This window comes from Lodderomyces elongisporus, chromosome 1, assembly GCF_030384665.1.
Source record: "Lodderomyces elongisporus chromosome 1, complete sequence".
Classification (NCBI taxonomy): Eukaryota; Fungi; Ascomycota; class Pichiomycetes; order Serinales; family Debaryomycetaceae; genus Lodderomyces; species Lodderomyces elongisporus.
In genome coordinates this window covers 584,031-600,134 of record NC_083673.1, presented here as the reverse complement: position 1 = coordinate 600,134, position 16,104 = coordinate 584,031, and the positions used below count along the sequence as shown (strand labels likewise).

Sequence of the window (16,104 nt, the reverse complement as noted above, 5' to 3'; positions counted from 1 at the left end):
ATCTCCGTGAAGGGGTCCGATACGATAGATTGAAGAGAATCAAAGGAACATAGAGCAAAAACAAAACAAAAAAAAGATAAAGAAATACAGGCTTGGAAAGACCGGAAAAGTAGGCCGAGAGATATGAGTGTAGAGAGAGAGAGAGAGAGAAAAGAAGAAGAAGAAGAAGAGGGATAGTGTAATGTAATATGAGAAGAGGACAAAGCAATGTGTTGTTTGAAGGTCAGGTAAAAAATAACATATGAATACTCTCGAAACCTTGTAATCGGTGATTGTCTCACACGCTTTCGAGACTTGGTCCCCCCCCCCCCCCCCTCAATTCAAGATTGCTGTTGTTGTTTGCTCAAGCAAGTATGTTTTCGTTGAATACTCTCTGTAATCATGGATGGTGCGTTTTTCCTATTTTAATTTCATTTTATATTTTTTTTATTATTTTTTTCAGATTTTCGGATTTTCAGAGTTTCTATTGTTCAACACATTTTAAGGCCTCTCTTCTCACAACAAACTAATGGATTGCTAAATATATAAAGCAAAAGAGTGTAATCCATGCACATTGAATTAAACAGAGCAAACTAAGCTGGTATTTCTTCTTTGGAAAAACAAAGGTTTGATTTGGACTTATACTCTTTCATTCTTTTAAATACATTTCAACCTGTTATGTTTGTAGTTTTTATGCTCTTTTTTTGAGTGAATTTTGCATATTCAAATATATGTATACATATATAAATATATATGGAAAATAAAAAGACAGCAGGTGTAGGAAATGAAAAGTAATCGGATTATTATGTCATATAGTCGAAAAGAATACATGTGAGATTCGATCCTTTTCTTCTCCTTTATATATTTTATCTTTATTTCCAATTTATACCTCCTCCTTCTTCCTCCTCCTCCTCCCTCTTCTTCCTCTTCTTCTTTTATAAAAAGTTATTGTTATTTCCAAAATATTTGCTTCCCAATTTATTGTTAAAAATTGATTTATATTTTTATAGAGTATACCAATCAACCCTCTATACTCGAAACATAAATCATTTTTCAAAAAAAAAAAAAAAACAGAAAAGAAGACTAAGTGATGTTGAACAGGTTGGCGATTAAACGGTTGACGTCACCGCAACACGCACTCGTTAGAAACCATCAATTTCTTTCTTTTCAATCAATTAGATCCGCGTCTACCATTTCCAAAACACCACCAGGTGCACCAAAGATCAAGCCCAAACAAGGCAAATTTGTAAAGTTTTTCAAATACACACTCGGAGCCGGTGCCTTGGGAGTCACTGGGTTTCTAGCATGGATCACTTATAGAGTCTACCTTGAAAACCACCCTCTTGACCAGGAGCCACAAACTGCCACATTCCCCAATGGAGAAAAGAAGAAAACTTTGGTGATACTTGGCTCAGGATGGGGCTCTATTCCATTATTGAAGAGCTTGGATACTACATTGTACAATGTTATTTTGGTGTCACCAAGAAACTATTTCTTGTTTACTCCTTTACTTCCCTCGGTTCCCACCGGAACCGTTGAAATGAGGTCAATCATTGAACCCGTGAGATCAATCACCAGAAGATGCAAAGGATATGTACAGTTTTTGGAAGCAGAAGCAATTGATATTGACCCCGAGAATAATGTCTTGAAAGTACAACAATCAACCACTGTTTACTCTGGCCATGCCAAAAACTCCTCATCGTCTACCCACCCAGGTAAAGCTGAAGAACATGGTTTAGAACACATTGTTGCCAATATCCCATATGATTACTTGGTTGTTGGAATTGGAGCTCAACCTTCAACATTTGGACTACCCGGTGTTGCTGAACACTCAACTTTTGTCAAGGAGATTAGCGATTCTGCAAGGATTAGAAGAACTTTGATTGATTTGGTTGAGGCAGCAAATATTTTACCCGAAGGCGATCCAGAAAGAAAAAGATTATTGCATGTTATTGTTTGTGGAGGTGGACCCACCGGTGTTGAGGCCGCGGGCGAAATCCAGGATTACATTGATCAAGACTTGAAAAAGTGGGTTCCCGATGTTGCAAAAGATCTCAAAGTTACTTTGGTTGAGTCGCAACCAAAAGTCTTGCACACATTCAATCCTAAATTGGTTGAGTATACAAATCAAATTTTCAAGGAAACTAATATCAATTTAGTTACTGATACCAGAATTACTCATGTTGACGATCACTATGTTACTGCGTTCCACAAGAGCTCCAAACAGACAGAAATCATTCCATACGGAATGCTTATATGGGCTACGGGTAATGCCACAAGAGACTTTACCCATGTATTGATGAGTAAAATTGATGCGCAAAAATCAGCCAAACGTGGATTTTTGATTGATGACAACTTGAAACTTAAAGGTTCCAAAAATATCTTTGCTCTTGGCGATTGCACTTTTAGCAAGTATCCACCAACAGCACAAGTTGCATTCCAAGAAGGACAATATCTTGCCAAATATTTTGAAAAATTACAAAAATTGGAAAGCTTAAAGTACAGAATCGCAAATGATCCAGATGCATCAGAATTTTTAAAGCAAAGAGCCGATAGGTTGGAAGGAAACTTACCAAAGTTCATTTACAATTACCAAGGTTCATTGGCCTACATTGGAAGTGAAAAAGCAGTGGCAGATTTGGCATGGGGCTCATGGTCCAATGTGTCGACTGGTGGAAATATGACATTCTTGTTCTGGAGATCTGCATACATTTACATGTGTCTTTCAGTGAAGAATCAAATTTTGGTATGTGTAGACTGGTTGAAAGTCTCACTTTTTGGAAGAGAATGTTCAAGAGAGTAGAGAATAATAGATATTGTCGTATTTGAGTCTTTTAATCACATTGGATGGACATCGGGTTAGTATGTTGATTTGTTTCTTTCTTCTTTTTTTTTTTTTTGACTATTTTTATTTTCTTTAAACAAAATTAGACTTATAGAACGATTTTGAAATAAACTAAAGATTAGTTGTTAAAAAGGAGTAAGCTCTTTGGTTCTGTCCTTTCCTTTTAATTTTCATTTTCAATTTCATTTTTCCTAATTCATATTCTTTTCAAAATTCAAGTGGTATCTGTTTGAATAACAATATTAAGTGTGATTTTCATGATGCCCTTGGATGGATATTCCCATTTGTAGACGGTAGCGTTTTCCCTAACAGCGTTCCAATTATGCATTTTTCTTCTTTGTAGCTTTTCTCTCTCTCTCTCTCTCTCTATTTCAATCTTCTAGATTCTCTCATCTCCTTCCTTCCTTCCACCACTTTGTCCCAAGTTTTGTTAAATCCACAATCGAATCTCAACTATTTTTGAATTTTATTTTGGCCCTTTTTCTAATTTTGAATCCTACTTAGCCTATTCTTCAAAACTTATTTCTTTGCCGAGTTGATAACACAAGCAGAGCATTCAAACTAACAGAAAGTTTTTTTACACCATGACAGATAGAAGACGAATTTTAGGCCCAGTTAATCTTATTACTCCAATAATTCCAAAGAAACACGACGATGCAGAACAACTGCAGATACATATGCAGACAGAGACACAGGAACAGAAACAGACACATCAACAATTTTCGGGATCTTTGCTTCCTAAATTCTATCTCAAACAAGGAATAATTCAAAACTCTAACGGTTCTGCATACCTAGAGATAGGTCGTACTATAATTGAAGTCTCGGTATTTGGTCCTAAACCAATTCGTGGCTCTTTCATAGACAAGGCTACCCTTTCAGTCGAGACCAAATTTTTACCACATGTATTGCAACCTTGTGGCGACCTTTTCAATAACAATTCTATAGATAACGCACTGAATAATAAACACCAACAGGCACAAGGGACGGGTATGAGTGCCATCGAACACAGAATCAGTTCATATGTGGAGAACTGCATTCTTCCCTCCATCATTTTAGAAAAGTACCCGAAATCTACAATTGATATTCAAATCAGCGTGATATCGTTGGATGAACAAGAAGTGAGAAATAACGAAAGCGGATTGTTGTGGCTTCTGCATTGGATCACTATTTGCACAAGTATGGCAGTGTTGGATACTGGGTTGGAGGTGAGAGATATTGTTAGTTCTGGTTGTGTGAATTTTACCAAGCTGGGGAATATTTTGGTTGGTGGTGGGCACAGCGCAAGTTTCAATGCTGAAAATGACGATGATAGAGTTGTTTCTGCTTTGTTCAGTTTCATGAATATGAAAAATGACGAAATCGTCGGTTTATGGATAGAAGGTGGTGATAAGGTAGAGTTATCGGAGGAAAAATTGACTAAACTCATTGATGAATGTTGTAAAATGTCCAAGTTGATCAGAGCTAACTTAAACTCATACCTCATCCTGGCGTATGAAAACAGTGACGACTGACGGTAAATGAATTAATAGAGCAATAAATAAATTAATAAGCAAACAAATAAACAAACAAACAAACAGGCAAACAAAAAACCAACGAAACTAGCGAGTGACTAAATAGTTAAACAGTTAAACAACATCTATACTATACTCTATTTTACATACATACATGCACCTCCGCAATTATTTGGACAGATAAAACTATATACTAAAAATCCCCACCTATTTCATCTATTCATCCTTCTTTATACTAAGGTCGTACGATAACTCATCAAGGACCTTGTTGATGTCATACAATTTCCTTGCCACGTCAAGGATCGTGATTTGGTCGGACTTTAAGAATATCTTTGAGCTGATTTGGACTTTTGTAGAAGTAGAAATGACAGAACTGAGAAGTTGATATGTCGCTAAAACATTATCTGTTTGACTTGTGGCAACTTGAGCAATAGGTACAGTGGTGGACTCAATGTCAAGCAATCTATCGAAAATTTTTTCTTTTAAAGCAAGAGCAAAAACTTCAACCTCATCATCATGCAAAGGTACACTTACAGACTCATGCTTGAGTTCGAATGGCTCCGAAATGTATGCAACATCGTGTTTTCCATCCAAATGGTATCTAAATTCGTAAACCCCTTCTTCCCAGAACAACTTGTTCCTGGCAAAGACGTACGATCCATTTGCGTCTGGGCAATATGTCCATCTTCCAGCAGAAGAAAGTATGGTTCTATTTCTTGAATAAGTGGTATTGATTATTCTGTATAATCCAATCCAGTCTTTTGAAGAGTGGGTAGCCAGTGGGGATTGCCAAATGACTTTTAATGGTGAACCCAAAGTTGCAAACTTTGCTGTTTTTAAATCGTTATATTTCAACCCTTCAATGGTCAATTTGTAATTGGAATTGGCAAAGGACAAGTTTTGAGATAATTCTACTAATTTTTGTTGGGATAATTTGGTTTTAGAATTAGTCAACTCCTTGATAAATGTGTCCAATGAGTCAGCAAGGGAAGGACTACTAGGTCTTCTTCTCAGTGGCTCATCTCCACTAATTTTTCTCTGGATCACCTCAGGGATCAAATGCTTTTTAAAAGTCTTTGTAACACCAGAGTCTTGGTTCACTTCTTGTTCACCATAGAGTCTAATCATGTGCCATTTTTCAATAAAGTTGATACGAATGAAGTTGCTAAGCACCCACAATACACAACAGGTTAAGTTTTCAAATGTTGGCCAAATAATAAACACTCCCATAACACCACATACTCCAAATATTTGTTCCGGGTTGTTTAAATACCTGTAAACACCAGCTTTGGTCAAGTGGTTAGCAAAGCTCTGAGATTTGGGGATAAAGAAATCACCATAAAACCAGCCAAAGTATCCAATCAGGTCAATTATAGATGCATTAATCCAAGTTTGTGTGAAAATAAGCAAGGTACCTATAAAGATCCTCAAGTATAGCAAGTCATGGTAAAGTAAATCAGCAGAACCTCTCAAAAAATACATCAAGTTTAATCCAAACAAGGACGAGTAAGTCAAGTTGATCAAAGTATTGTACATCACTGCCCAGTTGTTCAAGGATTTTTCTACTGGGATATCGTTTGAAAGACACCATTTCGTAAAATACTTTGAATAACTTTGCAACACGAGCAAAGTACTTATTCCAAAACTTTCAATCAATTTGGTAGTTACAGTTAATGCAAAATACTGTGTTGTGCTTTGTGAAAAAAGCGGAAGAATAACAGCATACGTGGCAACCAAGAGCAAATTCAAAAGATCACTAGATCTCATCCAGTTGAAGTTGTACAATCCCACCAAAGGTGGCATATTGTCAAAGCTTTTAAGGTCCTTCAACTTTAAAATTTTAATCAAGTTAATTTCATTTTTAGAGGGACCATAAATTTTGTCAATGTGTGGGTTTTCAATGTAATGCAAAAAGATCATTTGCAAGAAATGTCCAAAAATTGCAATGGCCAACACAGTGTACGATTTGGCTATTAATGCGAATCCATAGTAGCCCACATACCCTACAGAGTACATTGGATGTGGCACCATTTCAAACACCCCGTCAAAGATCAATTCTTCATTGTTGATTTGTCTAAAGAAGAAATCACCCCAGTACCAAGCGTAATCCTTTATTGTATTGTGTGCGTTAACCTTGACCCACAAATTGAATAAGATTAAGCCTATACCAGTAAGCACTCTTGACCAAACCAACCAATGGTTTGTAAAGTCACTGGCATTTTCCACAGCGCAAGTGTAAACCACGCAACAAAAAGTTATGAAATCAGACATCAAAATCAAATCAACAAATTTTCTAAACACAAGCCACGTGTTGAACTCAATTGGCAATGAGTTAATAGCATAATCTTTACCTCTTTGCGATTTGACTTCGTGCTGGACGAATTGGGCCCAAAACAGTTTATTTTTCTCATCAAATAATTTTCCTTCTTTAGCCCAATCGACCAATCTGTTATGGAGAGATTGTTGTTGCAACAAGTATCCAATACCAAAATTGTAGGACAACCTCCAAAACACATAGAGTCCGATAAACACCAATGTTCTTACTTGGTTCAGAGGGATGGCAAATACAACCAAGTTGGCAAAGAGACAGGCCAAAATGATCAATTCGAAATTGGATTTGTGTAATGTGGGGTCGAAAAGCGTCTTTACCATATCGTGAGTCTCTGGCACTATAAAAGTCTCGCCAGAGAAAGTGACACCTTTAGGACCCAGCCATTCTTGCAGTTGAGCTTGCAGTTGAGCTTGCAGTTGAGCATGCAGTTGAGCTTCCAGCTGCAACTTAATAGCACTCAAAGAACCTTGTTTCTCTTCAGCTGATGATAGACTTGTGTCGCTCATTTGTGGTGAATTCAATTGAGTAGTGGTCATGTAAAATCAAAATGGTGGCTTTTAGCTGCGCTTATGATTAAATATGCGTTGGAAAAGAAAAAAAAAGATAAAAAAAAAATTGGACACAAAATGTGTGTAAGCAGTTTGATCTAAATTTTTTTTTTCGCCAGAATGCGGAGGACGGGGGGGAGGGTTTATATCGACACAGTAAGTTAGTTGTTATAAAGTAGTTTGAACTCCAACGGATCTCTTCTTCTTCTTCTTCTTCTTCTTCTTCTTCTTCTTGTTGTTGTTCTTTATAAAATACAGCAATTGCTTATAGATTGAAAGTTCTTTAAGCTGGCAGATTTGATAACTCTTTCAAAATGTAAGGCTACTTCGATGTACTTAGGTTGACAATATTATGGTTAATGGAATGCTTGCTCTCTTGATTCTCTTTCTTTTCAATTAAAGATAGTATGTACTTTTTGTCGAAATTTTGTGTATAAAACTATTCACGAACTTTGTCTTTGATTACACCGGGTCTAAAGGGTTCGTTAGATTTTTTCAATCAACTGTTGAATAAGTTTTCTTTCTGTTTGTTTTTTTGGCTTTTTCTTCTATACAAAGAATAGAAAACTTTCTAAAGTATGAACCTGCTAAATGATTTGGTGTAGACAAAAAAAGAATGATTTGGAAAGAGACAAGAAGAGGGGTGGAATAGGTGAAAATTTTTATTCCGGCGAAATTTGCAGATCAAAATGTATTTATATTGTTCAATCCAAGAAAACAAATGAATGGGTGAAAATTGAATATATATATATATATATATATGTTCAAAGTATTACAGTATATTTTTTCCCCCAAATAAAAAAATTGAACTACATGTTTAACCAAAAACACGTACAATTAGGTATATTATGGTGAATGACGGAACAATCTCTTCAAAGTGTTGGATTTCTGTGGAGTACTCCTATCAATGCAATACCCGAAAAATTACAAGCCAAAAGAGATTGTGAGCCAAACGGGGTTTTTGTGTCAAACTGCCCATACCAAAACTCCAGTTTTTAACCGAATTCTTTTTTTTTTTTTTGTTTTTTACAAGTTCCACCACATCCACCAGTTCTAGTACGACTACATTTTCAAAAATTATGTGATCATCATTTGAAGGATGAAGAATACTCTACAACACAGTGAAGAATTGAAACTACCCTAGCTGTGAGAAGTGTTTCCTACACCTTAAATTTTTTTTTTTTGGTTTCATTTTTATTTTCAAATTTTCCAAAGCAAGTACAAAACCATTATATTAAATCAGGATCGGTCAACACCGGACATTCACGACCCTTGGCACCTTCCCTCTTACCTTTACCAACTAACCTCAGCTATATATATATATATATATACATATATTATATGTTTATATATATACATGTAGAGATGTGTATATGTAATTTTCTTTTCCTCTTTGTTTATTTTTTTTCAATGGTTTTTTGTTGGTTCCCAAAAAAATAAATAAAGAGGAAAACAAATCTGTCGGTCTTGTGACACTTTACATTTTGCACTTTACGTTGTGCGTCTTTTTGCGTTTTTTTAGCATGTGAAAATTATGTTTACTTATTCTTTTTTTTCTTTTTTTTTTCGTATCTTGATGTTCTGTAGGTGAGTACAGGCTACAAATTGCTTCAAGTTAGTGAAAATTGCCAAAATAAACTAAAACTGATAATCTACACTACAAACTGCTCTACAAGTATAATTCAAATTATTCAATGTAATGAATATATATATATATATATGTATGTATGTATCTGTATAATAGCGAATTAGTACCAACAAAAAAATAATATAATTAATAATTAATAAATACTCTTCGACCCCTTAGTCACAGTACTTGCATACTGACAAGTTGTCTCGTCACGAAATAAATAGATGGTGAATGAGCGAAAGCTTCTACAGCATTAGAATCGACGGTTACCCAATGGCGCAGTGTTGCTTCCACTAGAGTATCCACCTCTACCACCGCCTCTACCACCGCCTCTACCACCACCTCTACCACCCCAACCGCCTCTTCCGCCTCTACCACCTCTACCTCTTCCATATCTGATGTGACTACCATAACTTCTTCTGTCATAAGCTTGCAATTCAGGAGGAATGGTTTGTTTAGCTTCTCTCATAATCTTACACAAGTCACCACCCAATTTCTTCTCATTGTCGGTAAAAAAGGAAATAGCTGTACCAGTTGCACCACCACGACCAGTTCTACCAATTCTGTGGACATAATCCTCAATGTTACCTGGCATGTCATAGTTGACAACGTGCGTAATACCCTTGACATCTAAAAAAATAAAAATACAACTGTTAGTAAACAAAATTCTTCACTTTTTAAAAAAATATTCGAAATTCGATATAACTTTCAAGGCGAAAATCCGATAAAAAAAAAACAACAAAAAATTAAGAAAATAAATCTTATAGGGAAGACACTACAGGAGATTGAAATTTATTTTTGTTTTCTTTCCAAAAGAAAAAATAAGAATTTGATTTATCACAAAAAATTGGGGGGAAGCAATAACTGGGGGGTGCGGGTCCAAAAATTGATGAAAAAAAAAATAGAAAACGCAAAAACAAAAACCCAGTCCAGATTGCATCCACCCATCCATTTATTGAAAACCTATAACAAGGACTATTTTTTTTCCTTTCACCAAAAGATTCAGATCACTATACACACACGACAACATTAACAATAACAACAATAAATGAAATGACATATTTCATAACCTTTTCTTTCTTCGTGTCTCTTCTTTTACTTTTTAAGGAAAAAAAAACCAAAAAAAAAAGAAGAAAAAGATATTCAAATAAGCCCTCAAAACTAAAAGCACATAAACAAAATTGTTTGCGCTCAATTCTCAAGACAATTTCCAAAATAAAAATTGTTCCAGGCTCCAACATCTCTTCCCAAATACTAGTTGAAAAACAAAAACAAACTAGTAAAAAAAGAAGAGAAAAAAAAAAAACTATTGTCATCATTCAAAATCAATGTAATATATTTGTGCATAAACGTGTGTACATCGTTTGATCTTTTGCTTCGTAAAAAAAAATCATCACTCATCAATTGTCAAATGACAACCAATAAATGTCCCAGATTCAGTTTTCAAAAATGAACTGCCAAAATGTGAAAAAAAAATAAAAAAATAAAAAAAATAAAAAAAAAAATCTCCCAAGAAAAAGTCCAAGCTTGGAACCTGCCATAGCTAAAACTTTTTTGATTTTCAATAAATGAAAAAATAAAAAAAAGAAAACTATACCTTTACTGGCATAATTTCCTTGCTTCCCTAGAAAAATAAAATCAAATCAAATGTTAATAGTATCGAAATGGAGTGGTGAAAACTAAATTCCATTCTCCAAAATGATTATACATACCAATTCCTCTTGCGGCAACATCAGTTGCCACCATGATAGAGTGTGAACCTTGTCTAAATTCTTTCAACACCCAGTCTCTCTCGTGTTGTTCCTTGTCACCATGAATAGCCAATGCAGGCCATCCGTCGGCTCTTAAATAACTTGTAACTTCATCACAAGTTCTCTTTGTCGATGCGAAAACCAAAACCTTGGAGTTTGAGTCGGCCAAAGCACTTTCCAAATGCTTAACCAACAAATCCCTCTTCTGGTATTCGGTAACAACTTGCACAATCTGTGTGATTGTGTGTGAAGCAGCCAATTCTAATGAACCAATTGTGACTTGGATTGGATTATCCAAGTAATCTCTAGCCAAGTTTTGCACTTCTTTGGGCCATGTAGCAGACCACATCAAAGTTTGACGATCTGGTCTAATTTGGTCAACAATCTTTCTAATCTGTGGTTCAAATCCCATATCCAACATTCTGTCGGCCTCATCCAACACCAAGTAGGTAACTCTCTTCAAGTTGGTTTTTCCAGCCTCCAACATATCAATCAATCTACCTGGAGTAGCAATACAAATCTCCACACCATTGGCCAAATCTCTAATTTGAGGTCCCTTTGGAGCACCACCATAAACACAAGTGTTTCTGATCCTAGATGAAGCACCAAACTTGCTACATTCGGTTTGGATTTGACAAGCCAACTCTCTGGTTGGGGCCAAAACCAAAACAATTGGACCATCACCTCTCTTCAACAATGGTTGAGCATTGATGTGCACAATACCTGGCAAACAATAAGACAAAGTCTTACCTGAACCAGTAGCAGCGATACCAACCATATCTCTACCACTCAAAGCCATTGGCCAACCTTGACATTGAATACCTGTTGGTTTGGGAAAACCTTGATTCTTCAATTCATTCAAAACATAGTCTGGAAATCCAGCCTCGTCAAACGATGTAATTGGGTGTGGGATATCATGACCCAAAATACTCATCTCATTCTCTTTTCTAAACTGTTCAATCTCACGGTCAGTTCTGGCAGTGACATTTGGATGTTCGTTGTAAAAGTTTTTCTCAAACTTTGGCAAAGATTCCAAATCCCATTCAGGGGTAGTCAATTCAACTCTGGTATCTTGAAATCTTCCACCACCACCTCTGCCACCATATCCACCGCTTCTACCACCACCACCGTAGCCACCACCTCTACCACCACCATAACCGCCAGCACCACCTCTGCCGCCGTAGCCACCTTGGCCACCACCGTAGCCGCCATTATTTTGTCCGTATCCTCCGTTGTAAGACATTGTCATTGGTATATTATGCTCTTTTTTTTTTGTTTTGCAAAGTTACCAGGAAAAGAAGATAAAAATGTTTGTGTTCAAACGTAAAAGAAAAGAAGAAAAGAAAAATGTTGTGAAAGAAGATGAGGGCAATGTAAGATTTATTTATACTTATAGTAGAGAAAGAAGGAAGAGGAAGAAGGGGGGGGAGAGAGAGCGAGCGAGAAGAGGGAACAAAAGAAAAAAAAAAAGAAAGAAAAAAAAAGAAATATTTTTTTTTTTGCATCGCATCGCATCGCACCCATTAACAATTTTTTTTTTATTTTTTATTTTGTTTTATTTCTTTTTTGTTTAATCTTCTTTCTTTTATCTTCTGTTGTGCACGTGCATTGCTAGTCAAAAGATTATGATGATGAAGTTTCAATTTAAAGAAGCATTGAGAAACATTAGAAATTAGAATTAAGGATTACTAGAGAAACTTTTCAAAACGTTGGAATCACTTCCCATTGCCCATTTTCCTAATCGTTCATTATTTGAAGCGAAATTCTATATTGATATGAATCTTACTATTGTAATTACTCAGTATACACGGCTGCTATATCAACATTTCTTTCTATTTTCAATTCCACTATACTCCACATCATGGTTACACCTCCTCTCTACTGTAATTACCTTCTTTCAATTTCTCTTCAAATTTCTCTTCCACAACATCGCACAATTCACTCAAGTTATCTAATCCCTGGTGCAACGCCTCTACTGCAGAAATATTACCATATGTTTGTATTCTCACATTCAACTTGTTCTCACTTGGATGAGGTATACTGTACCCACAAAACTCCACTTCAGGGTTCTTCATGATCATGTAGCGTAGAGCATTACCCAAAGTGTGATCTTCATCTAATATTTGAAAAGAGGCCGAAGTGCCATCTTCCAGCGAACCTGGGAGAATCCTGATCTTATCTGCATCATAGATGATTTCTTCTTCCGATGGGGAAGGTGACACTGCATTGGCAGCATGGTTAGCATCTTGCATGTGTGTATCTTCTTGTGACATCTTCTTATGGTTTTATTGGAATAGTTTGGGGAAAAAAAATATAAAGAACGGACTCAGTAAAAGTGGTTAATTTATGAATACTCTATATGGGTAACTAATTAGGTCGACTCAATGGTGGCTTTCTCTTTCCTCTTGCCTTCTCTTTCCTCTTGCCTTCTCTTTCCTCTTGCCTTCTCTTTCTCGATGATCTCTCGTTTTCTTGCTAGCTTTGGTTGAACGATTTAATTCATTGCAATTTTGTGTTTTGCTATTACTAATTTTTTTCCAGCGACACTGAGAATTTGCGACATGTACAACATTTAGTTACGACACAGCAGTTCTAAGAAACAAACGTAAACATAAAGTATTTAAAATAGAGATGTATATAGAGATACATAATTAAAACAGATAGACTGCTGTCTTCTAAAATAGTTATCGTTATCATTCAAACCAAAAAAATATATATATTAATATAAAGTATAAAAAGCGAATTGAATCTGAGCGTTACAACCACCTCTCCACCTTCTTTCTCTCTTCTTTTGGCAAAGGGGGGGGGGGTTTATTTCTTTCTTTTTTTTTAGGAGAATTCTCCTCCTACAACTCCCTTGTACATGTACCACCTGATTAGTACAAGTATCTAAAGTCTGGTGAAATCTTGCTTCCATCATTACCTTTACCCAACTCCAGTTGCCAATTCATAGTACCACTCTTGATCTTCTTGTTCAACACCATTAATCTGATTCTCAACATCACAACAAACAATATGGACAACACCAAGAATGCAATGTTACAACTCATGGCCTTGACATAACGAGGACCATCGCTTGAAGGATACAAGAATGCATTCCAGATGGAAGTACTGTTACTCAAACAGTTCACCATTGCAATGGAAATAGCTCTCTTTGCAGGTGGTCTAGGACAACAGTTGGAAATCCAAGTAAGAATCACCACAAATGCACAGTAAAGACTAGGGATCATCAAAATCATTGAAAAGTAACGTGCACCCGTGTTCAATGTGGCAACCGCAATGATGAATGCAACTAATGCACAAATAAGTGGGATAATCACATGCAATGTACGTTCTCCAGTCCTATCGGCATTCTTGGCCCAAAAGTATGTCACTACAACGGCAACAACGTATGGTGGTGCAGTTAAACACAAGGTAATTGTGTGGTTAAAGTTTAAAGTTCCAACAATGGTGGGGAAGAAATTAGTGACACCGCAAGCAGCAACCAAGAAACTGTGCATACCACAAAGCATCCACATCTTGATATCCTTCACGGCCAATTTGAAACCTTCCCAATCGGAAATTTCAGCTTCTTTGTCGCTATCTTTCACACCAACATCTTTTTGCAACCTCCATTGGATGATGTCTTTTTCTTGTTGTGACAAAAACTTTGTGTTTGCTGGGGTATCAGGCAAGATGAAGTAGGCAAATGGAACTGTGAGCACGGTAACACCACCTTCAATGATGAACAAGTATCTCCATCCTTGAATTCCTCCCAATCCGTCCATTTCCAAAATACCGGCTGCCAACAATCCACTGAATGCAGATGAGATCAAGGAACCCGAGTAAAGGATAGAATTTCTACTTGCCAATGTTTTTTTGTCGTACCAAGAAGCAAGGATCATCAATGCACTACAAAAGAATGCAGACTCAACGATACCAAGGCATGCTCTGATTGCGACTAATCCACCAAATCCTTGCACTGCAGCAGTACAAGTGGAAATGGCACCCCAAATAGTCATAACCACGGCCAAATACGTTGATGGACGTCCGATTTTGTTCAATAGCATATTTGAAGGAACCTGAAACAAGATGTATCCGATAAACAAGATGGAAATACAGATTTGGTATTGGTTTCCCTTGAGGCCCAAGTCTTCTTCCAATCCACCTAATCTGGCACTAGCAATGTTGTTTCGATCGATATAGTTCAAGATATAAATAAAGATCAACATGGGCATCAATCTCAAATCGATCTTACGAAGTGTCTTTTTGTCGAGTTGTTTCAACTCTTCTTGAGTCAAATCCTGCAATGATTCTGGCAAGTTGGTATAATAGTCTTGTTCCTCAGCAATTTCGCGAGGACCCAACTCAGAGTCGGATCTTTTTAAGTCGCTTGAGACTTCATAGTGTGTAGCTTGAGCCTTGGACTCTTCAATATGGGAAAACTCGGATTTCTCAGCAGACATATTGATGTGTTTATGTGTATTCGAGCTTGATTTGGTTTCAACCTCTTTCTTGAAATTGCAATAGTGGTGATGCCAAAACCTAGGAGAAACAAGCTACAATTTATACTAGAGGTATTCCTCCAACACTTTATTCTTTAATAGAAATTGGCAAAAATTAATAAAAAAAAAAAAAATTATAATAATAAAATAAAAATAAAAACTAAGAAATATGAATAGAAAGAAAAAGAGACAAAAGCGTTACATAATGGAAAGATGAATTCAAACAAAAGGGCATTGTAACATTATAACACATTGCCAATCTAACACTCTACGGCAATTTGTACAATTAGAGTAAACATCCATAATGTTTTTTTTTTAATTAATTCAACATTGGCATTGGTGGAGGTGGTTGGGGGGACACTATTTGCAGCCAAAACAATGGAATAGGAGCTTGAACTAACAAAGTCTTGTAATGTAAAGCAAAGTGGAATCTTGAAGGAGAAAAAAAAGGAAAAAGAAAAAGAAAATTTCTTTTTTGTTGTTTTGGGGGAGACAGGGCTTTTTAGTAATTGTGCATATTAAATAAGGTGGGGAAGAATGTTGTTAGGGATGGAGAAACGGAGAATGTCGCTCGTCTCTGTGATATAGAAGAACAGAGTAATAAAGTAACAAAGTTGAATGTCGCGTGTTATGAGCAGTTCTTCCAAAACTAAGATTAATTTATATAGCCAATGGAAGGTTAAAACTGCCGTTTCATTTTTTTTCATTTCTGTTTCTTTGAAAAAGAATTTAGAATGAATGGTTAACTGGTTTTGAGAATTCTGCCCATGTATTTTGGAGGAGCCTTGCGGGGCTGGTTTCATAATCTTTTGTTGTTCAAGAGCTAGGATGTTTTCATTGAAAAGTAAAAAGAGGGTGAAAAGGAGAGAAGAATGAATTTCAAAGAAAAAAAATGAAAAAAAAAAAAGAAAACTAATAATAATTGTTCGTTGTAAGATAAAAAGAAAGGAGGGGAAGCGGAGTTGGTTTGCTGTTGAGAATAAGAAACTCTATCATTTCCCTCCCCTCTCCCTCTTCCCCCCCC

General features: G+C 36.2%; 6 protein-coding genes across 6 annotated transcripts; 2 read left to right on the top strand and 4 right to left on the bottom strand. All coding sequences in view use genetic code 12, as the record gives it.

Annotated features, from left to right (window-relative positions):
* Nucleotides 1-1,069: 1,069 nt before the first annotated feature.
* NDE1_2 (NADH:ubiquinone oxidoreductase) lies at nt 1,070-2,782 on the top strand (the record flags this gene model as incomplete). The annotated part of the gene is made up of 1 exon (XM_001527646.1): nt 1,070-2,782. The coding sequence occupies one exon, from the start codon at nt 1,070-1,072 to the stop codon at nt 2,780-2,782; it is 1,713 nt and encodes a 570-aa protein (XP_001527696.1).
* Nucleotides 2,783-3,408: 626 nt separating this feature from the next.
* MTR3 (3'-5'-exoribonuclease) lies at nt 3,409-4,335 on the top strand (the record flags this gene model as incomplete). The annotated part of the gene is made up of 1 exon (XM_001527645.1): nt 3,409-4,335. The coding sequence occupies one exon, from the start codon at nt 3,409-3,411 to the stop codon at nt 4,333-4,335; it is 927 nt and encodes a 308-aa protein (XP_001527695.2).
* Nucleotides 4,336-4,551: 216 nt separating this feature from the next.
* Nucleotides 4,552-7,173, bottom strand: CHO2 (phosphatidylethanolamine N-methyltransferase; the record flags this gene model as incomplete). Its single annotated transcript, XM_001527644.2, has 1 exon — nt 4,552-7,173. The coding sequence occupies one exon, from the start codon at nt 7,171-7,173 to the stop codon at nt 4,552-4,554; it is 2,622 nt and encodes an 873-aa protein (XP_001527694.2).
* A 1,925-nt stretch (nt 7,174-9,098) lies between these two features.
* On the bottom strand, nt 9,099-11,839 carry DBP2 (ATP-dependent RNA helicase dbp2; the record flags this gene model as incomplete). Its single annotated transcript, XM_001527643.1, has 2 exons — nt 9,099-9,475; nt 10,558-11,839. The coding sequence occupies 2 exons, from the start codon at nt 11,837-11,839 to the stop codon at nt 9,099-9,101; spliced, it is 1,659 nt and encodes a 552-aa protein (XP_001527693.1).
* A 622-nt stretch (nt 11,840-12,461) lies between these two features.
* Nucleotides 12,462-12,869, bottom strand: RPC19 (RNA polymerase subunit AC19; the record flags this gene model as incomplete). The annotated part of the gene is made up of 1 exon (XM_001527641.1): nt 12,462-12,869. The coding sequence occupies one exon, from the start codon at nt 12,867-12,869 to the stop codon at nt 12,462-12,464; it is 408 nt and encodes a 135-aa protein (XP_001527691.2).
* Nucleotides 12,870-13,472: 603 nt separating this feature from the next.
* On the bottom strand, nt 13,473-15,041 carry PVL30_000205 (uncharacterized protein; the record flags this gene model as incomplete). Its single annotated transcript, XM_001527640.2, has 1 exon — nt 13,473-15,041. One exon carries the CDS (start codon nt 15,039-15,041, stop codon nt 13,473-13,475), a length of 1,569 nt encoding a protein of 522 aa, XP_001527690.2.
* Nucleotides 15,042-16,104: the final 1,063 nt, after the last annotated feature.